The 22,339-nt window shown below is 36.6% G+C and overlaps 1 protein-coding gene across 2 annotated transcripts in view; it reads left to right on the forward strand.

Moving 5' to 3' along the window:
* The first annotated feature begins 87 nt into the window (after positions 1–87).
* LOC145694779 (uncharacterized) overlaps positions 88–22,339 on the forward strand; it is a 36,135-nt gene continuing 13,883 nt past the window's right edge. Inside the window, exons 1-6 of one of the 2 annotated variants that reach the window (XM_081771412.1) lie at positions 88–316; positions 4,304–4,452; positions 6,150–7,096; positions 13,465–13,628; positions 17,875–18,074; positions 21,851–22,066. In XM_081771412.1, the coding sequence (XP_081627538.1) occupies positions 121–316; positions 4,304–4,452; positions 6,150–7,096; positions 13,465–13,628; positions 17,875–18,074; positions 21,851–22,045 (1,851 nt within the window). In that variant the 5' untranslated portion in view covers positions 88–120 and the 3' untranslated portion in view covers positions 22,046–22,066. The remainder of the gene's footprint in view (positions 317–4,303; positions 4,453–6,149; positions 7,097–13,464; positions 13,629–17,874; positions 18,075–21,850; positions 22,067–22,339) is intronic. The other variant, XM_081771411.1, reaches the window with a different exon arrangement.

Here is a 22,339-nt window from a genome sequence, read left to right on the forward strand (position 1 = left end):
ACACTGGTATAAAATAATAAATTCAGCCCTTTTTTTTTTTTTTTTTTTTTTTCAATTTGGTACTATTTTACAGCCCACTTCAGAGCTTGGACTGTGGCAACACTGTGCTGTGCTGACAGAATGGGGAGTAGTGAGCAGTTTGATTTCTTTGTTGAAGAGCAAGTGAATTACTTAATACATGGACTGAGACAAATTTTGGATGAAAAAGCAATTATTGATATAAATCTTAGTTGCAGTGGTCAAGTGACTGGAGCACATAAAGTCATTTTGGCTGCAAGCAGCAGTTACTTCAAGCAAAGATTTCTTCAGGAACCAGGTTTGTTTACATCTTAGTCGGTTGATAATAATAATGGGGTTAGTTTAGAGTTACCCCTTCGTTTTTTATAAAAATTAGGAAAATTTACAGGAGAAATTAGGTAAGAAATAATGATTTGGACTTCTTATGCGATGTTTAGGTGTGTAAGTTTGGCAGTATGACATCCTTACAAAGACAGGAGAAATTACACATTAATTTTAATGCAATGGGCCCAAACTTCTTAACCTAGAGCTAACCCGATGTCACCCTAAGCAACAGAAAATATAGCAAGAAAGTACGAATTTTAACCCAAAAATTCTATTCTCACCCCCCCCCCCCCCCAATCCAAAAATATGCCAAGAAATCAACCTGGCTACTAACCCGCCTTCACTCGCTCGGCATTACTATCAGATTTGAGTATTGAGCTTTGATCAAGAAAGGACCCAATCTGGCTACTAACCTTGTTCTTATAGTTAAGAACAGCTACTTCTCATTTCCACTTCTATATCAAATACAATCATTTTTCTAGGTAATGCAACAGTGAGAAGTATCCACGTGCACGGTTCGTGCTATATGGGTTTTTCAAATCCCCCCACACATAGTCATACACAAAGTACAAGGGCTAATTATTCCCATACGATATTAAAAAAAGGTATTTAAAGAAAAAAACACCTTAAGTACAAGGGCAAATTTCAAGAATGCAACAAAAAAAGGAAGTACCAGGCGGAAACGCTAACACATTAAGTACAAGGGCAATATTATTTTAACCAATATAAAACCACTCTAAAAGCAAATGCCTAGAATGACCTACTCAGGAGCATACAAAGTGCTTACCGTTACGAGCTTGTACAATTCAGAATATGATATGCTGTTTCCCCTTTATTCACCTAAATAATTCGTAACATGTGAAGAATAATGTAATTTTTCCTTAATAAAAAATATCACCAACTTCAACTACACCATACTTACTCATGTTGTATGCGTCACACGGTGGCATGCCCACTATAACTTCATCCGCCATTTTTCTCTTCGCCTCTTCTAACTAGATTCGTTTTCACACTATTTGTATTCGGAGTTAGAGTCTCAGGAAACATGAAAAACATCTAATAATATAAAGGCATATATTCCGAAGTTGGGCGTCCGCTTTCGTCAAGTTTTTTCACTGTTATCTCCTTTCCACACTTTCTGCAATTTGTTATTAGGTTCATTAATCCGTGCTCTTCACAAACTTTTAAAAGATTTTGCTCGTTATCAATGTATTCCTTCACAAATGTTAAAACTGCTAGTTCATTGCCCTTGTACATTCGCCATATTGGTAACATAAATGCTCGTTTCTTTCACACAATGCAACTGTTCGGTTACCTTGCGCCAAGTAGTTCCCTCCGCTCGCCATATAGTCCCATGTTTATAACCGCTTATATATAACAAATAAACAGATTTTTCGAGACTCTTATATATTATCAAGTACACAAACGATCAAATTATCCATATATTTCCTGTAAATTTTAAAAATTTCGCTGGAAACGGACGCCCAACTTTGGAATTTAACCCAATATAAAGAACACAAACACAATTGCGCAACTCAGACACAAGTCCACAACTCACACACCATGTACAAACTTCCTCCATCGTCATCTTTGTCTGCTTCCTTCTTTACTTCTCCGCTACCTATATAAATGTGCGCAGACGCAGTTGCATGCATTCAGTGACGTAGCAACGAACATTTAAAAAGCGCTACTCGTCAAAGTAAATAAACTTGAAAACAGAACGAGAGCGGAATACAGGCACGTCTTGTTTTCTTGTACAATGACTTCACTTACATGTGCTTGTTCAATTGGCCGGCATTCTAACAAACACACCACCTGCCATGTTATCTTGTCTTCTCTTCAACCTCTTCCCAGATATTATTATATTTTTAACCCGCAGCTCGAACTCCTTGGTCGCCTATGTCTCTAAAAGTTATCTTATATAAGTATATGAACGAAAATCACACGTGCCAAGATGGTCGAAATTCCCTAGGTAAGAGGCAGAACCGGCGCATGTACTCCACACTGTATGAAATTTCTTACTCCCTAACTACTGCTGTCCCCACCTACATTACAAGTTGCATTCACTGACGTGGCATCAAACATTTGAAACGCGCCAGTTGTCGCATTCACTGACGTGGCATCAAACATTTGAAACGCGCCAGTTGTCAAAACAAACAAACAGGCAGGAGAGAAGAATACAGGTACGCTTTCTTTTTTTGTTCAGTGACTCATTAACTAATTCGAACTTACTTTGTTACCTACTTTTTAACATCCTAGATAGTCAATAAATAATTCTTAAAAGTGTGGCGTTTCTCTTCCTTCCCTAAATGGGAAACGAGGCTCGTCGTCTATAACCAACAAATAAAACGGTCTTACTTTATTCTGTATACGTGAATAAATGTACCGGTAACTTCTTTGATATTTTGGCTGATAGTCGTCAGCGTTGATAAGTTGAAGCGTTTGTAGACAAAAAAAGAACAATGATTTTAAAACTCACTGTACAGCAGTGTATAAATAGGATGAAGGTAGATAAGTGCAGTAGTAATTCGACGATCGTTCATCGTGAACACACCGATACATTACTCTGAACTCCTCAAGATATGGAATTGTGCCCTGCGGTATGTTTCTGTCCACTGCACAAACTGAGAGCTAAATGCGTACTACTTCAAGTAACTTATGCATATGCACAGCAGGGACCGTGCAGCTTATTCTACTAGAATTTCTGTAATTAATCTAAAATCTTCAAATTATCTCCCAGTGATTCCAAAGAAGTGAAACCAAATTTGAGAACTGTTCCAGAATATGGAATTGAATGCTTCCAAGTGATTTTTGTTAAATTCACGTAAATCATCTACTCAGCAATAACTGCAATGGATTGCAATTGAAGCTTCTTTCGTGAGTCAGTGATCTTTTTGTCGTTTCCAGTATAGTGTTTATGTATGCTAGTGGTAAATTTGATGGCAGAAGGATATCAATATTATAAAAAGTTAAAGTTTTCAGTTTGATTAATACATATTTGAATTTTCATCATTATGCATAATTCTATATTAAAGCCAGTCCAATTGGAATGATGATGATAATGAATTGGAATCATTTTGGTTGTACTGGATGATTATACTTCACATTTGCATGGCCAGCTCCTATTCTAGAATTATATTATGGTAATTTATTGTAAAAATTACTGTGGAAAAGTTAGCTTATGTATCTCCAATCTCCAATGGATTTGAAGTTGTCTAACTACTACGCTCTACGCAGTACTTCTCTTCTATTGACGCAGTCTGTACTCTCCAGTTCCTGACACACTGTTTTCTACACTGTATCTCGTGCTAGTTTCGCTGATTCATGTGAATGCTTGTCTTCACCAGTACTTTTTCTGCATACCGATAACAGTCTTCAAGTTGTCTATTCCAAAGTTTGACAGACTATGACCAAATCTATTCAACATTTTAATGAGCTGCTTTCTAAAGATTTCACATATTCATGCACAGCATACTTTGGACGAAATCGTTGTAACCTGATATAAAGGTACTATTTTCAAAAAACGAACCTAACTTTTGTTTCTGAGAATGCCAGTTCAACAATGAAACTCATTGAAATCTTTGTTTTACATCCCATGGTTATGCTGTGTAAGCTAAAGGAGACTGTGATGATGAGAATGAATTAATAGGATTGGAGAAAACTGGTGAACCCCGAGAAAACCCATCACGTGGTGTTCGTTCATAATAAAGCCTACTTAGCGCAAGCTGGGATCGGACCAGACACCATGCACCAGAGGTGAACTCTCTACCATTGAGCCATCGCAGCCCCGATACCAGTTCAGCATGTCCAATACATGTCATAGAAAATCTGCAGGAAGATAATTAAGCTGTCGTGTTTTTTGTAGACAAGAAATTTCGGTATTCTGTCTCTTCCTTTCTTCGTGCACATTCTTAAATATATGTTGCGTATCTTTTTAATCAGTGTTTTGTTACTTCGATAGGCACGGCTCTGTTGCATCTGGACCAGGAGCTAGCAAAGGAAGGTATCACATTAGCACCAGATAATTTGCATACATTGCTGAAATATATTTACACTGGGACTTTATCCACAACAGTGGCTCAGGCAGAAAATATTCTTTTCTTAGCAGAGGTTAGTATATAATTAATTGTAAAAGCAAAGTAATTAAAGTATGTAGATTTTTTTTTAAAGATACCAATACTCATCTTCATTTTGTCCTTCATGCAAATTATTGAGTTTGAATGAAACGAGAGAAAATTTATGATGTATTGTTCTGGTGCGAGAAAACGTATAAGCTTGGAAACGAAACTCTAATAAGTATTTTTAATGACATAATTTTCCCGTTCGAGAATAATGAGATTGCGAGGGATACACGGCTTGTTTTTTGAAAATATATGTAATTTTGTTGGAAAAGAAACTTAGTCTGTTTCTTCCCCTTAACAGTTCGTTACTATGTGTTTGCTTGCCATATTTTGAATAATAAAATCAACACAATCGTTTGGTCACGTGAAAATGTGTAATGTTTTTATTATTGTTGCAAAAAATTCCTTTTATTGAATTTGGGTTGTATATTAAGTTTTCTCTTAGATTTTATTTTATCTTTTATGTGTTCATGTGTTTTATATGAGAATTACATTAGAAAATGTTCGAAAATAACGCACGAACAATAGCGAGCTTTACATTTAGCAAATTCAGCGACTCAACTGGGTACTGCAGCTGAACAGCCCGAGCATTGACACGGCTACTACAAAACCCTTGGCTAGACTCAATACGACAATGCTTGCTAACTAGCCCAATAGTATTATTTAAGATCTCGATTGGGAAATTCTGCATACCCTGTTCTTGTGAATGTAACGCCTTCAGAGCAACATCGTTTTCTATATCGCTATCAATAACATCCGAACAATTTCGTTCATCATTGGAGCTGAAATAGTGGCTCGATGAGTTCTTCGAGTCGATACCTGGTGATTTCTACAGTCAAGGCACCATCCTGCTAGTTAATCGGTAAAGGCTTGTGAACGATGAAGGAGAATATAGTTTTGACTGTAAATGAAAGATTAAAAAGTTGTTTCTTCTTACTCATTAATTCGCGAGTAAAGTATATTTTTCGTGAAGAGAATTTCTGTTACATGCGTGACTGCAACTTTCCGCTAGTCTTGTTCACATCGATTCAGCGAGATAATCGAGCGAAAACAACTCAAAGAACATGGCAGGTTTCTTCAACACGACAGTGCTTGCCCCCATGTTGTTAATCTGATCAAACAATACTATGCAAGAGCTCGTTTGGAAATTCTGCTGCATACACTGCTCTCCTGCTCTGTGTCACCATTTTCGGTCAGTGTTCAACAGTGTGCTAGATGTTTTGTTAAACAACGATACGGAGCTGAAAACTGGTTCGATGAATCCTTTGAATCAGGATCCGGTTACTTACGAAGTTTGAGCAGGGTCGGTGGAAGGTTGCAGTCAGATAATCGAAATCACCGTTCCGAAGAAAATTTACGCGTTAATTGGTGAGTATTTTTAATTCTTTCATTTATTATAGGATGCGCACTGTGAAAACATGTTTTCTTAATTGAATGGTTAAGTGTTTCTTAAGACCTTATCTGGCAACTCCTTGTGTGTGTGTGACGTCGCAACTAGGATTCGTTTTGTGGGATCTTCCACTTATGAAGAGTGAATGTTAATCATTCGCCCATGTCCGGCTTCAGGTTCTTGGTTCTTTACAATATGTAATAATTGTAAAGTGTAAGTATTTTCTGGTTATCTTATGTTGAATAATATCGTAATTCCTAGTAAGTAATATAAAATTTGTAATTGTTATTTTTCAGGTATTGGGAATTGAGACACTTGTATCAATATTAAGCAGCAGGAAGCGTTTACCGTCTTTTAATCGTACTTTGGAAAATTGGGATCAAGTAATTACGTCGAATCAACCTCTTGATGCTAACCATTCCACTCAATCCTCTACTCCAGATGTTGTGGATCCTGTTCCTGATTTACCGTTTCAGCCTACTTCGGGGACAACGAACTGTGATTCTTTACCATCACCATCTCATGTACACCTTCCACCATGGCAACAAATGGAATTGTCTCACTTCCCAGTATTATCAGCAGGTTTACCTTTTAATAACCCGGGTAAGGATGATAGATCCGGATTGAAACTAACGTCCGCAGATCTTCAAGAAATTGGATTATTTGATAAGCAGCAAGATTTAGATGCAGCGCTTCACAGTTACACGGGTTGCTTGGATTTTAGTCACCACAATTCATTTCCTAACGAAATTTCGACTCATCCTCAATGGCCTGCACAGGATACGAGCAACAACAAAGATCGCCATTATGTTCCTCCATGCACAGATGATTTACACTCCGTAGAACCTTTACCTTTGCTACATAATAGCCACACAGACTACCTTCCCTCTTCGTTAAACGATATTGATTGCCAGCCATTGAACTTAGGGGCATTTTTGAGTCCTGAAAATCTTTGCACAAACACCCTGCCACCTATGACTGTGTCCGTAGCCACGCAAACATCAGACGATGAATGTGAAGGTGTAATGGCATTATCCGAAGAACATTTATTGGACGGATGGTCAGATGATGATGATTACTTCTCGAATGCGAGAGATACATTGGCATTTCTGCAGCAAAATAACGAGGAGGAAAAAATTCCAGCACAGCCCAAAGTGACATTGGCGTCAAAGTCTGTCAGCTTTAAGTGTAACCTGTGCAAAAAGGGCTTCCTCAGAAAGTTGATCAGAGACGTGCATCAAAGGTAATTAATCTTTTTAATTGATAGACATTCTTAAGTTTCTTACGTTGGTTCTTGTGTAGTACTCATTGCTTTATTTCTTCTACATTTCCTCTGTAAAAAACCGTTTTTCATATTATATATATCTTTTTCTTTAAAATTGTAGTAGTTCCTTGTGTAACTTCAAGTGTAAATGTTAACGGTTTTTACCACATTACTATGAGCATTAGGATTATCAAATTAAATGTAGATTATTATTTTATAGCAGTGTGTGAATCGGTGATCGTTACTCTTATTATTAAATATATAGTTAAAGATGCGAAAATATGATTCTGCGATTCGATAGTTACAGTTGCCGTGTTGTTAACTGAACTTTAAAGTCCGGCTCAAACCTCTTGACGTCTGTCGAAAGCCAATGGTGTGCAGGTGCGACGTTGTCGGATTTTGCTTCCTTTCGTGTACAGGCATAACGTGAAACGTTAAAGCGAGAAATTAAGATATTGAAAAAGAAAAATGTTCTTACAAATTTATCAACGCTATAGTGACATATATCATAAGGACGTACCTTTGAAGTTGCTTTCTCCTAACCCAGGGACAAATCTATTAGACAACGTCGCCCAACTTCCATTGAATACTATGAAAAGGAAGACACGCCTTAAACGTCAGGAGGTTTGAGCCTGACTGTAAATATGTAGTCTCCGAGGGCGTACATTCTGCGCCATCTATTTTTTTTTTTTTTTTTTAATACGTTGTTTGACTTAAATCAATAAATGAAATTCCTGATTTATTATGCTGTGGCAATAGCAATGAAATACAAAGAACAGTAAATTGGTTTGAATTTGTTAAAATATTAGAAGTAGAGCATATTACTTTTTTTCAGTGCACCCTTCGCATATTATTTGTCCATAAGCATCGTGAAGGACTAAACACATTTTGAAGGAACTTTGGTCTTGTCAATGCTAAATCCTTTGCTTGCGAGTTGAAAATTTCATGACAGCTGATGATTATTTGTAACAAATTGATGTTAGGAAATTTATGCTTCATTTTTTGACAAATGTTAGTAGGCCGAAAACTAATCTAGAGAAAGAAAAATAATTGGAAGTCATAATTCTTTACCTCAAGCTCAGTAACCTAACCACAGTTTATCAAGAGATTAGTAAATAGACTGTTACTTTTCCTTTAACAGTCACTTAAGCTGAAAGGTGTTTTCAGCTTATCAGACTTTCACAGTTGAAAAGAAATCTTAACCATTTGTTGAAAACTGACGTCACTGTTATTCAGTGTTTCTCCCAGAAAATTTTCTACAGAGGGCGGTTTAAGTTCGGGAGGACATTATTAACGATGTTGAATAAGGTATATAATAATATATGGAAAAATTAATACATCTGCTTGGGGAAGGGGGAGGGTCGAGCGTCTCCGGAAGAACTAGTTACTGAAAGTATACCTCAAAGGAACACCACTGATGTTATTATTTTTTAATTTATAAATCGGTAGGTTTAGCAGTTAGTCTGTTTGTTGTGCTTGAACGTAGGTTGTTTAGTTTGATATAGCTATAGGTGAGGTTGCAAACTCAGTAGAGCAGAGTCGATGGCTAAAATAATATATGAAAAACTGAGAATTGAAAAGCTGGAGTCAACTAAACTGAGAAATAGGATTAGAGGGAGATCTATTGCATACAAGAGTAGGCGAGCGTCTCATATAGCCTCAGAGCTGAAAATGGATATAAGACTCCAAACCAACCAAGCAATCAAATATTTAAGAAATATATTTATAATATACAAATCAATGAACGAGTGTAATAATGAATAAACGTAGTAAATAGTTTTAAATGTTAAAAGTAGCAAATGATTCCATGCATAATATTATTACATTCGTAACCTTAACTCGTTAGTTAATACTATAAGCAATTTAGTAGTTCAATAAAAATGTATAAAGAGAAAACTTCTCTACAATGGGAATAAGGTGTACCACAAGTGTTATTGTATATGTTTATTCATTGAATTATGTTCTCCCAGAAGTTAGATTTTCACATACATCTTCGTTAGTGTTATTTACAATAAACTATGAAAATCTTCTCAAGATTTCAAGTGTTTCTTTTGAATGTACCAACTAACTAACTCTATGGCCTATGGAACCCGGAGGTTCAGTGCCGCGTTCACAAAAGCTCTCCACTGACTTCTATCCTTAGCTAATTGCATCCAGTTTCTACTTTGTATTCCTATCTCTGCGAGATCCATCTTAATATTGTCCTCCCATCTGCGCCTTGGTCTTCCTAATGGTCGTTTTCCTATGGGTCTACCAGTCAAGACTTTAAAAGCGTTTCTACTTTCTTCCATTTTAGCTACATGACCTGCCCACCTAAGCCTCCTAGACTTGACGACCCTAACAATGTTGGGTAAACCGTATAAACTATGTAGTTCCTCGTTATGAAGCTTCCGCCATTCCCCATTCTCGTTCCTCTTGGGTCCGAATATTCGTCTCAGGATCCTGTTCTCAGATACTTTCAGTCTATGTTCTTCCCTCAGAGTAAGCGACCATGTTTCACAACCATACAGAACAACAGGCATGATTATCGTTTTATATATTTTAAGCTTCAAATTCCTCGACAGAATTCGCGACGACAAGAGATTTTGAACCGAATAGTAACACGAATTCCCTGCTTTTAGTCGACATTTAATTTCTTCGTGAATATGATTTTCGTCTGTTAATATTGATCCTAAATATTTGAAAGTATCCACTTTATCAAAAGCATTATTTAATATTTTAACGCCTCCACAATTTGCCGTATTACGGTCCCGACGCACTTCCATGTATTTAGTTTTCTCTGCATTTACTTCTAAACCCATGTCACTGCAAGCGTTTAATAAGATCTCTGCATTTATTTCTACTGTTCTCCTATCATCCCCTATTAAATTTACATCATCAGCATATGCCATAACCTGGTGAATGCCGTTCAACTCTAGGCCCTGGTTGCTATCTTTGATTTTCCTTATGGCATATTCCAGGACAAAGTTAAATAATAATGGCGACAACGCATCTCCTTGTTTCAGGCCATTTTCGACGTGGAAGCTCGTGGACAAAAATTTTCCTACCCACACTTTACTTTGGGATTCACTTAAACATATCTTAATTAATCTAATTAGCTTTCTCGGTATTCCAAGTTCTGTAAGAACGTTGTATAATGTTTCTCTCCTAACCGAGTCGTAAGCCTTTCTAAAATCAATAAATAGTTGATGCACCGGGGTATTGTATTCCCACTTCTTTTCGAGTATTTGGCGAATGGTAAATATTTGATCGATAGTTGATCGATTTCGTCTAAATCCGCACTGATAATCTCCAATAATTTCATCTGCGTATGGGGTCAATCTTGCTAGCAGAATATTTGAAAGGATTTTATAGGATGTTGACAGAAGAGAAATGCCTCGATAATTATTACAGTCAGTTTAGTCGCCTTTCTTGTGAATTGGAACAATGATTGATTCTTTCCACTCTTGTGGCAATTCTTCCTTGTTCCAGATAAGGAGAATGAGTTTGTGTATCTTGTTCCACAATTTTTCGCCTCCAGCTAAAATTAACTCAGCCGGAATTTCATCTACACCCGGAGATTTGTGTTTCTTCAATTTCTTTATAGCGGCTTCCACTTCTATTCGATTGGGTTCTGGAATATACGGTTCTGCGGTGTGTATCTCCTTTTCTCCACGCACATTAGTTTTTGGCTGCGTGTTCAGCAAATCGTCAAAGAAATCTTTCCGTCTATTTAAGAGGCTATCCGTATCGGTGAGAACTGTTCCGTCAGATTTCTTTAATATATAAGCATTGAATATACCATAACTGCAAAATGGATTTGCAAGATCTTTTTAAAAGATTGCTTATTTTGAATTGTGAAGCATTAATTATATAGGAATTTAATACAAGCAATACCGATACAGAAGGGTGCCATCGATAAAAATAGTCGACTTTGAACCACTTACCTAAGTAGTAAATCTTCCTTCACCACCGATTGTGTTTGATGTGACAGCTAAGGGCCCGAACGAATGCTCAGCAGCGTAGTTGCCACTGTAGCAAATTGTGTAGAATGGGAAGAATGTCTAACCATACTGCTTTGGCAAATTTCCGAAGACCCTGAAAGTTATGAAGGCTGCATCGAGCAAATGCTTGTTTAAGGAGTCCGAACCCATTTGGTGAGGCGACCAGGAGTAGACGAAAATGGGATCACTCGAATTCCCGTCTCTTCTGCCTTCCTTGCGTAGAACGCCTGGGATGATCAAGCGGTATGCCTGGAGACCTGGTCCCTGTGGATCCATTTGTGGAGACTGTGTATCATACAGAGGCTCCGTGACGTTCTCCTGGAAGTAAGCTATGTTGACTTTTTTGTCAGAAGCTTCGAAGAATTGCGGCCTTTCTCAACTTCAATATCCCACCACCATCATTAAAATCCCTCGGAAAACTTTTCCTTGCATTGTTGTAGAAAGTCAGAACTGCTTTTGTGGTCTGCGTGACGGTTGAAAATGGTTCGAAGTCTGTTGGTCTCATCTAGGATACACGCCGATTTCCACTTTGCCCCAGCGAGATGTGTTTCATACAGTTTTCTGGTGTTCCTGAACCTCTCATATATGTAATGCTTTCTGAGACATTGTTCGCGCTCTTCCAATATGAGATTCTTCCGGATGATGTTGGAAACTGTGTTTTTTGAGATACCATTTCGTATGGCCAAACTTCCCTGCGTTGGGGAATTGTGCTGCATCAATGCTCCTAATGGCACGCACTGTATTGGAAGTTCGAGAGGGCTGGGGCGCGTTCTCATAATTTCCGCCGATCATGTACTACAGGATCCTGTTCGATACATCGTCGGATAATGAGATCCAAATCAGCTTTGCGGGCGATTAAAGGCTTTTTAGACGTTTCAGTATTGCTAAGTTCTATAAGGTCGGCGGAAACTCATCAAATGAACCCTTTCCAGAAAGCTGACATATTTACCTTCTTCATTCCACGAATCATATTCAACTGGTAGTTTTATCAGGGAGATACCCTAATATAACCAATAATGTATTGGAACATAATATTGATGAAATGTGTCGTTCAGGAGTGTCAGTGAAGTCGACTATATATTGTGAGCAACCTTTTGTAGTTACCTTCATTAAGAATTAATACCTACTTATTCATAAATATTGTCAGAGATTTTGACCGTTGTTTGACTACCTGGGTATGAGTGAGTGCTGCCGTCTGGGTATTGTGGACGAGGTGGGTCCCTGAGCTGTTCATTCCACACTGAAACGCGTAACAGTGGGAACGTATAACGATGGAATGGGGCAACTACGAGAATTGTGTTGCAGTTGTAGCGCTGTACAAGGTGGGCATTCCACCATCCTAGGTATTCGCCACCCTGAAAGCCCTCAGTGAACGATTTGTCTACCGCACCATCCAGCGTTACTATTAAAAAAAAAAAAAAAAAAATTGTCAATGATCGGAAGCGTAGTAGCAGACGCGCAGTGAGAACACCACATGCAGTTAAGCTGCAAGAATTCTGCTAAATCGCGTCAGGGCTCAATTAGCGATGTCCCGAAAAATTTCCATTTCGAAACCAACCGATGTCACGAGTGCTCAATCAGGACCTGGAACTCAGTTTCACAGGACAGGACAGTTCTCTTGTACGACGCGGAGCTGTTCAAAGTTGAGCAGTTCTTTAATGCTCAAAATAACTGTTTTCGCATCATCAGTCAAGCAACTGAACGTGTTTCCAAGGCGCAAAGATCCCATCTATCACCCAGCATCAGTAATGGTGTGGTGGACTGTGAGCTTCAGCGGCATACGGCTCCATTTTTGTGAATAAAGGTTTAAGGCATCGGCTGCCGTGTACCAAACCTCAGTGTTGGAACCCATTGTAAAACCACTGAGCACCCATGTTCCCCAATCAACAGTGGGCCTTCCAAGAGGACTGCTCCGGCGCACAAAGCACGGTCAACACAGGAGTAGCTACGGGCCAGCGTCCGAGACTTCGTCTCCACACTAAACTGGCCTTCTAGAAGCCCAAATCTGAACCCGCTCGACTACAAACTGTGGTCAGTGCTTCAATAAATCACCTGCAAGAGGAGATACTTTAATGTAGGCTCCCTGAAGCGCTCGCTGGTCAAGGCAGCCCTTCACTTCCAGATTGACAATCGACTCTGTTCATAATTCCATTGACGAGTAGTCCGCCAGAGTCCTGTCCTGTATCTAGGTTCATTTGTGGACATTTTGAAAACTGACTGGTGCTCTTCCTTCTCCATACTTCCATGTATTATCTTTCAAAAGGATATTAATATATCGTCAACACTGTTTCATTTCCAAACCTTTGACAATATTTATGAAATAATTAGGTATATAAATATAATGACTTTTTTTTCTCTTTCCAGAATGTGTAGAGTGAAACCTTTTGGTTGTGACCTATGCAATCGGCGTTTTATTAACAAACAGTTCCTGGAGAAGCATAAGGATTATCATAGGAAATCTAAACTCTATCCATGCAAAACCTGTAACAAATATTTCACTAGAGATGTAGTGGTTAAACATCAACTTGGTAAGCTACTATGATCCTCTAGTGCTTGTAGCTTTAATCTAGTAAGAGTGATGTAATATATGTGTTCTTTTCCTATTCGAACGTAAATTTGTATTTCCAATATTTCATTCCCTGAGAATTCTGTAAACTTTTGTGCAGTGCAGTTTCAAACAAGCGCGTGGGAATTTTTACATTTCGTTTTAATCCATCCTTTTAAATATCTAAAATCTCCCCCTCCCCGCAAAAAAATTCTTCAATACTAAAATGTGCTTAAGCATATTTTAATATAAAATATAAGAAATTCATATGCATCAGTGAAACCGCAATGTCCAGAAGTAGTTCGCAGAAGGCTCAACGAGTAAAGTATTGGAAGTGTAAATTTAAGTCCGAATAGGAAAAGGAATCTCAATTCTAAGTTGTGGTAGCTTCATTTTATACTAATATATATGTAAAATAGAATGAAATAACGTTTTATAACTGAAAACAGTTGGCTTGCATGTTCGATACCTGTATTTTAAATGTCACAGCAAGGCTTTAAGAACTCCAATGTCATTTTTGTGCCATTTTGTGTTACCTATTCTAATCGAATGATTAACGCGTATGAATTTGATTTTGATTCCATATGGGAAACAGAATGTTCCGTGTTCATTCAGCGTCGTGTGGCAGTTGGGAAGTTGGTTGAATTAAGAGATAACGAACTCGAAATGGCGATATAAGTCGGTAGCTTAGTCTTGCAATATTCTTAGAGGGAACGAAATCAGTCGCTACCATTTCCACCTTCTGCTGATTAATAAAGCATCGTAATTTCACGAAGTGCGAAACAGGTAGTAATCTGAAGGTACAAGGTCAGGACTATATGCCGGATGTGGCATTAGTTCACTGCGGTCAAATTCCTGAATATTTTGTCGCGTTTTTGCAGTCGAATGTGGTTTTGCTTTATACTGCTGCAGCAGGGCACGCTTTAGTTCACCAATGCGGGATATTTTTGGCGTAATGTAGGATACATTCGCTCCAACTGTTCGAAATAAATGTCAGCATTGATGGTACAGCTCTTAGGAACGAACTTGTAGTGAATTACCCCCTCGTAGTTCCACTATACATAGAGCATGACTTTATGCTCGAAATGGCCCTGTTTGACGACCGGTTCTGGAAGTTGGTGTTAACCACTGTTTTGTGTAAGATTTCGGAGAAACATACCTCTTCCATCACATGTGACAATCTATTTCAGGAAGCGCACATCACACGAATTTTGCAGCAGTTATCGCCACACATCTACTTTCCTCTGGGCCTGAACTGAGGTCAACTCTTGTGGCACAATGCAGCAGCTCCTGATTCTTTTTCAGAGTTCGTGAAGGTGATGATATATTACATTGGACTACAACATAACGCGTTGGGTTGACAATTGTTATGTGCTAATGGATGGATTTTCCTCAATGGCGTGTCTTATGACCTCAGAATCTGTTATCTGGGTCAGTCGAACCGCGGTTGATTTTGAAAATTTCTAGAACCAACTAGTTGTGTGCTGTGGTTCACTGCACCTTACCCTTTAGCATGACAATTGTTTTAGGTTGCTTCCGCAGAGTTATGTCCAAGTTCGAACTAATACAGTAACAGTTCACATATCAGACATTGTTAAGCACTCATCGTCGCTGCCTCTAAAAACTGACTAAAGATACTGACGGAATGGCAACCCCGTGTTAAATATTTTGCTTGTTACATTATCTGTTGAGCCAGTTTGACCTTGTACTTATGGTCGATCATGGCGCGTACATGCATCTGCTGTGTGGGTTGTGGAAATGTTGCAAGACTTATAAATCACCTTTGTAGTTTAGTAGAATTTTATAGTTTCTGGTCTTATTAAAGTATAAAATTAAAAGAAGGAAAATAAAAGGTCGAATTTAGTGGCTTTTTTTGTTTGTAGTATAAATTATAATAGGATTCCGATTGTATACAAATAAAATAACAAGGAGAAAAAGCATTTCCGTATATTTGCAGTTTTAGACAGTGGAGATTAGCCTTCGTCACATATAAGGAAAGGTCTGTCGCAAAGTACAATTTTATAAGGGAACAAAAAGAAACAGTCGAACATACATTGAAGAAGTTATTTCATCACTTATAAATGATTACAAGAACATTTCAAGCTGTTGTTGGTAATCCATTATGTTGTAAGCCGCTCTAAGAGCAGTCTTATCAATAAACTCAAAAGAAACTGATCTTGCTCGTTTGTGCCGTATTATTTCTTGTTCAAATATTCATGTGAAACGTTGAATTTTCACTGATAGCATTATTAAGGCACAAGTAAGAAGAGGTATAGGTGGAGATAGGGTATATGGGAACTAGTTAAATATGACATTAACATTTTAAAATATTAACAGTCGTAAGTAAAAACTTCCTACTGTTCCAGATAATGTACAACTTAAATTTTAGTACTTCTTCTTTTGTGGTTGGTGATGGCCGTGAGCGTATTAATGATGTTATTTCAACTTTTGTCCCGAGTACATATTGAGACATAGAGGAATCACGTTAGTAGCTATGGAGGAAATTGCAGAAGGAAAAACTTAGAGGAAGACCGTGATTGAAATATACGGACCAAGTAATACAAGATATAACGAGGAAAAGATGCAAAGAAATGAAAAGTCTGGTCCAAGATAGGGAGTGAAAAGCTGCGTCAAACCAACCGAAAGATTGCTGACCTGAGATGTTGATTTATCTCGGAATTTAATTTTGATTCCTTCGTTCGAATGATTTTAGTCAATATACTTGTCTTTCTATAAGTGATGAAGGTTTTCTTAACACCTCCACGTACTATATTCTTTTTACACAGTGCACTAATTAGAAACAAGACTTATATGTTTTTGGTGCGAAATTAGTTTTCCCACGGAAGTTTTTCATAGTGATGAATCTTGCATGCAACCTTGGGAACACGTGCAGAAATTTCTAGTTCAGCCGTTGGCACGTCATGCGGCTGAATATAGATTGGTGTTGTGATATCCTCACCGTTTCACAAGGAGAACATTTGAGACACGGAAAAGATTTATGGGGCCAATTGCCTTTCTCGTTGATGTATTTTTGAAGAGCATTACAGATTCAGTGGTAGAAGGAAGTGTGTGCAAAATGATGAGCTTTTTATAAAGTATCTGTTAGAAAAATGGTTACACTATTGACATTGTGAAAAGTTACATCAGTTTGAAACATCGCTCAAAACAGACAGTACTAAAATAAAAGGTGATACCAAGTAATGGATAAGTATCCCTTTATTTTATTCGGCCTCAAAATAAAATAAGTTTTGAGAGGCACGATGGCTCAGTAATAGAACACCTACCTCTGGTGCATGGGGTTTCTGGTTTGACCCCTGGCCAAGTAAGTTTGTAGTGGCCAGCATCGTCTCCGTGAGGTTTTCTTGGGGTAATCCCATTTCCTTCCACATCACCATTCACTTGCGTTAATCATCCGTCTCCCTTACCTTAACGGACATAATCATGGGATGTTAAACTGAAAGATTTCATTTAAAATAAGTTTTCGGGAAGTATAATTTTTTTTAACATAGCATTAGTGTCCCCGAAGAACATTAAGAAAAGCTTAACAGGTTATACGGTTCCTACATTAATCCTCTAGATTCCTCATTTGTCTATGGTGTCTCATATACAGTCACGAACATTAATAAATGGAGGTTGGAGCCATAAGAAATAATGGCTTCAGCCTCCATTTATTAATGTTTGTGATTGTACATGCAATATAGATATGTCGAAAAGGAATATATTAAACTGAAAGAATATTTGTGATGCCAAGTACGATACCCCAACATTGTCTTTCAAAACATCAGAATAATACAAAATATATTGCTGATAAAATGGAAGAGATCAAAAAATCTTCATCGTTCATGGAGAGACACAATTTTCATTTCATTCGAACGAAGGATATGGGTATAGCATTCTGGACAGAAGTTGGAATAACTTCATTGACACCTTCATTTTCGTTACCAACCGCTGCACGTATATTTAATAAATTTATTAAAATTTGTAAATAAAATGTATTAATAATTGGTTTGTTAAAACTAAATCTCGACGTTTGTATCCGAAGCCACATATTCTCATTAATTAAAGAAAGGCGTAATTTCTTTGTATGTTTGAAATCCTTATTGTAAACCACAATTGGTGTTGCTTGTGAGTGTAACTAGCGGTTCTATCAAAGGTATGTTGGTATTTCATGTTCTATAGCAGATTAATGCATCATCTTGTATTAGTTTTCATAATTTTTATAATTTCAGTACATTCTGTAAATCGGCCCTATAAATGTGATACTTGTGGAAAAAGTTTTGTGAGAAAAGGAAACTTGGTTGATCATCAGAGTATGCATAGAACCTTCAAAGATTACCAGTGTGACATCTGTGGTAAACATTTCGTCCGGAAGTATAACCTTCTTATTCATCGGACTATTCATCGAGGGAAACCATTACCTGCCTGTGAGGTGAACACTGTATTATGTTCTATATTTTTTATTTCATTCACGCTATATAAAAGGAAATGAGTGCAACATTGTTGAAATTTAGAAATGGAAAAGATATCAAAATAATATAGAGTAAAATTTGGAGACTACAATCATGCTTAATATTACGAGTACGCTTATTCTGTATTGTTGGAGCATAAAAATACCAATGTGGACTTAAGAAAGTCAACCGTAGGTCAATTGTGAATAAGATAGTTACGTAATACTTCATAGTTTTTTCTTCCTTCAGTGTCGGGTATTGGATGCTAGTACCTTCTTTCGAGCTTATCAGTAGAAAAGGGTTTAGATGTGTATTACCTTAGTAATTAAGAATGCGCTATAAGCTACAGTAAATACTTCAAACTTAAGCGTAATATTGTGCTGGTTCTACTTAAAAATTCCTTCCTCCCTTCTCTTCTAGTTTCAAAAAGCATAGTTGTTGTAATTAGCGTGTTGAAAATATTTGTGTGCACTCTGAGATTGAATATTTTAAAAATGTGATTACTTTGACAAAATATTGCAGTGTACTTTTATCTAGTTATAATATTGTAGCTATATCATTATTTTGATATAAGCTTGTGGTTTTATGTAGTTATTATTGGTAAATAATCAGAATCAACTTCATACCGAAATTACTTCCTATCAGTTTGTACTATATTTAATACGTCTAAGAATATAATTATAATACTTGTTTACAAATATAATACAATAATAATTATTAGTATATAAAACTTAACATATATTGAATTTATTTGCTATTACTTGTGTTATATTTGAAAAAAGTATTATATTCTTAGACTTACTACAAATGTAGTACAAACTGACAGCAAGTAATTTCGATATGAAGTTGATTCTGACTGTTTACCAACAACTGTATAAAACCAAAATAATAGTATAGCTAAAATATTCAGTCTCGAATATTCCTCTGCAAACAAATATTTTGAACACAAGATTATGATGACAACTTTGTTTTTGAAATTACAAGACGAAGACTGATTTTGAGTTGTTTTATTTATTTATTTATATTTTATTTTATTTTTTATTTTTTCGTCTTATGCAACACTGAGGTTTAATGTGGGACTAGAATCCAGTGAAGCTAGCAGGTGCACAGACCATAACATGCGCGATCAGTCTTCACAATATAGGCCGTTTGCCACCACACTACCTTGCCTCCGAGAAACTTAGATTTCAGTACCATGCCAAGAGAAGGAAAAATACGAGCACATTTTGTGTTCTGCTTCTGATTTATTAAAAAGTTGGAGGAAAATGGGCTAGGAAAACAAGGAGAAAATAGAAACTGCACTATATCACATTAAAATGTAAGATATTTCTGTATCTTATAGCGCATCCTTAATTAATAAACATCTAATCACTAACCCTTTCCTAGCGATAAATTGAGTAAAAGGTAAATATCAGTTGCCTACCTTTGTACCGCGACGAATACCCTTTGTAATTCTGGATAACTTCGATCAATACTGTAATCTTTATTATCGTGGATGTTAAATAAGTCATTATTGATGTTATTGTCCTGTAAAGAAGAAATAGAACACAGTTTTCTGACCAAACAATAATTATTTTTGTATCGCTTCTTGTCTCCACAAACCTCCTCAGTTTATTGTATGTCCTTCAATATTTTGATAAATAGAGAACGTGGTCATCTTTTGTTAGTTTAAGCAACAAGTTGGATTAAAAAAAAAAAAAAAAAACTATATTTGTACATAGTTTATAAACTTTTTCAAAAGAAACTTTCCAAAAATAGGTACTTCGTTACTTAAATACAACTGGTTTTTCATGTTTTAAAAAGGGGAATTTCCAGTGAATAACTCATTGTGATTTCAGATCAGGAAATTAAGTTCACTAAGATTTTAATTTATAGACACTCAAAAATTGTGTTACAATGAGTAACCACGTTCTCTGTTGTTTAATAATCTATGGAAGGACATAGATGAGACATCAAGTGAGACCAGTAGTGATGATGACCCAAGATCACAATGTTAATCGAAATTATCCAGAGTTACAAAGGATATTCGTTGCAGTGCAAAGGTAGGTCATTAATATGTACCCTATAGCTTCAGTCAGTAAATATCAAAGGAAGGTACTAGCGCATCAAGGTACCGAAAATCAAGATGTAAACCTTGAAAATAAGGAACACTAAAGAGAGATGAGGTAAATATTACTTACATGATAGCTGTGAATAAAAGCGCATTGAAGACACTAAATAAAGGTCTTCCACCTTCAGGATGTGCGAAGGGCTGAAGAAAACAGTAAATAATTTCGAACAAAAGAAATACGATCGTGTTATACTATCGGACTGACGATCTGCAGATCACTATAGAAAAACTTGTAGATACAACAGGTGTAGTATAAAATTGTGTGGATGTAGCGAGTGGAAATAGATCCGAAGAAAAATTTCGGATAAAAATTAAAGAAGAATAAATAAAAGGAAAAGAAAGGACTCTAACGTCAACACTGATGAATCAAAATATTCACAAACACTTAAACTGGAAAAAATCCAGCTCTTCTCACATATCATCCTAATCTTTATTCTTTACGTGCAAGAGTTTGTAGGAAAAAAAGAAGTAAAGGAAGTGGAGAGACTGGGTCTATAAAAGTTAAAAGCAAACAATACAGTCTTTAAATATGAATAGGAAAAAAACTTACAAGCTGTGAGTAACTCACTACCTTAAAATGTGAACGTGTACAGGCGTATGTGATAAAAGCATAAAAATAAATCCGTATGCTGAAAGTAAAGTTTAGATATGATCTTTTATGTAGACAAATACTAGTTCATTGTCAAATCTCCAAAACTACAACCTTTCGAATAATCCCTGTTCTGATCTTAGATAAATATGGAATGGAACGTTCTCTCCAAGTTCGGTACAAACTATGGATATATAGAAAGATAATAATATACTGACTCACCTATAATGTTACTTCAATACGTACTTTAGCCTATATTTCAGTCAGTCGGCCTATATCGGTCAATCTTCCTCAGGACAAAGGACCTAAATTATTTTCGTATTAAGATCTTCACATAGTTGTTACAGCTAACAGTGGTACGTAATAAAGCATTTTTATATCACTATACATCCTTATAAAAGGTATTCACAGATAATTTTCTATATCTTACCAATTAAGTGCTCTTAACCTTTTAATGTTTGCATAAATTCAACTATTTTTCATGTTCTTGAGGAGTCACTCAATGCGATCTTCTTGCACTAATCTTCATTATGTCCATCAACCGATGACCGCTTCAAATTTCGATTATACTCTTTAGTCTGAAGAAGATGGACAATTCATTAATACGAATGATTATTTAAAAAATGGTAAGTTGAAAATGTGGGAGAATACAGTAGAACCTCGAGAAAACTCACGGACACGATGTTCACCAGTCTTATATGGCCTGGGATCGAACCAGGGAACCTTTTGCACTAGAGGTGAGTGCTACGCCACTGGGTTACCGTGCAACTATTCTTAAATTATGTCTAGCCTATAATTAGTGATTTTGCATTTAGTTGAAGAAATTCAGTAGAATTGTTTTCAGACTTATCAGAGAAGCAATAGAAAAAAGTTAGTGTTTGATTTTTCTTTATGTTAAACGTTCTTAACTTTTGCGATCTAATTCAGTCAAAACAGTATACAATCTGGGACTTATTAGAAAGGTTTTCTGTGAAACTTAAGTTTTATTACTTTTTACAGTCCAAAAGGTACAGTCTCTCTACTGTGACTATAATCGTAGATCAACTATTTATTTTCAGCAATGTGGCAGACTTCTCCTTAATAAAGAATCTTTAGAGGAACACATGAAATTAGTGCACACACCTCGTGCCCCTCTACATCGGTGTTCACAGTGTGGAAAGAAGTTCAAAACTTTAGAGAATTTCCAGGCGCATCAAAAACTGCATCTCAGAAGATTTCCATGCGAAGACTGTGGGAAGGTAAGAAGTACCTGAAATTAAATGTGAGCTATAATTGTAAGTTGTTAGAAATAATTTTGATACGTATGATTTTTCCAGTAGCCAAAATCGTCATCATAGACATTTTAACATTTGTGCTTTTGTTGTACTTTGATTTCACCTACGAAATGTACTTGTTTGACGTAATTATTCTGCTTAATTAGGTAAAAGGCTAATTTAATTTTGATGTTTAATTTTAGTGGAGAGGTTCAACTAGTGACTGTCGATCTCCAAATCATTTTCTGAAAGACGAAAGAAAAAAATAGCGAATTTAAAATACGTAATAAAAAT

The sequence above is a fragment of the Thermobia domestica genome, chromosome 9, assembly GCF_964235325.1.
Source record: "Thermobia domestica chromosome 9, izTheDome1.hap1.1, whole genome shotgun sequence".
Lineage (NCBI taxonomy): Eukaryota > Metazoa > Arthropoda > Insecta > Zygentoma > Lepismatidae > Thermobia > Thermobia domestica.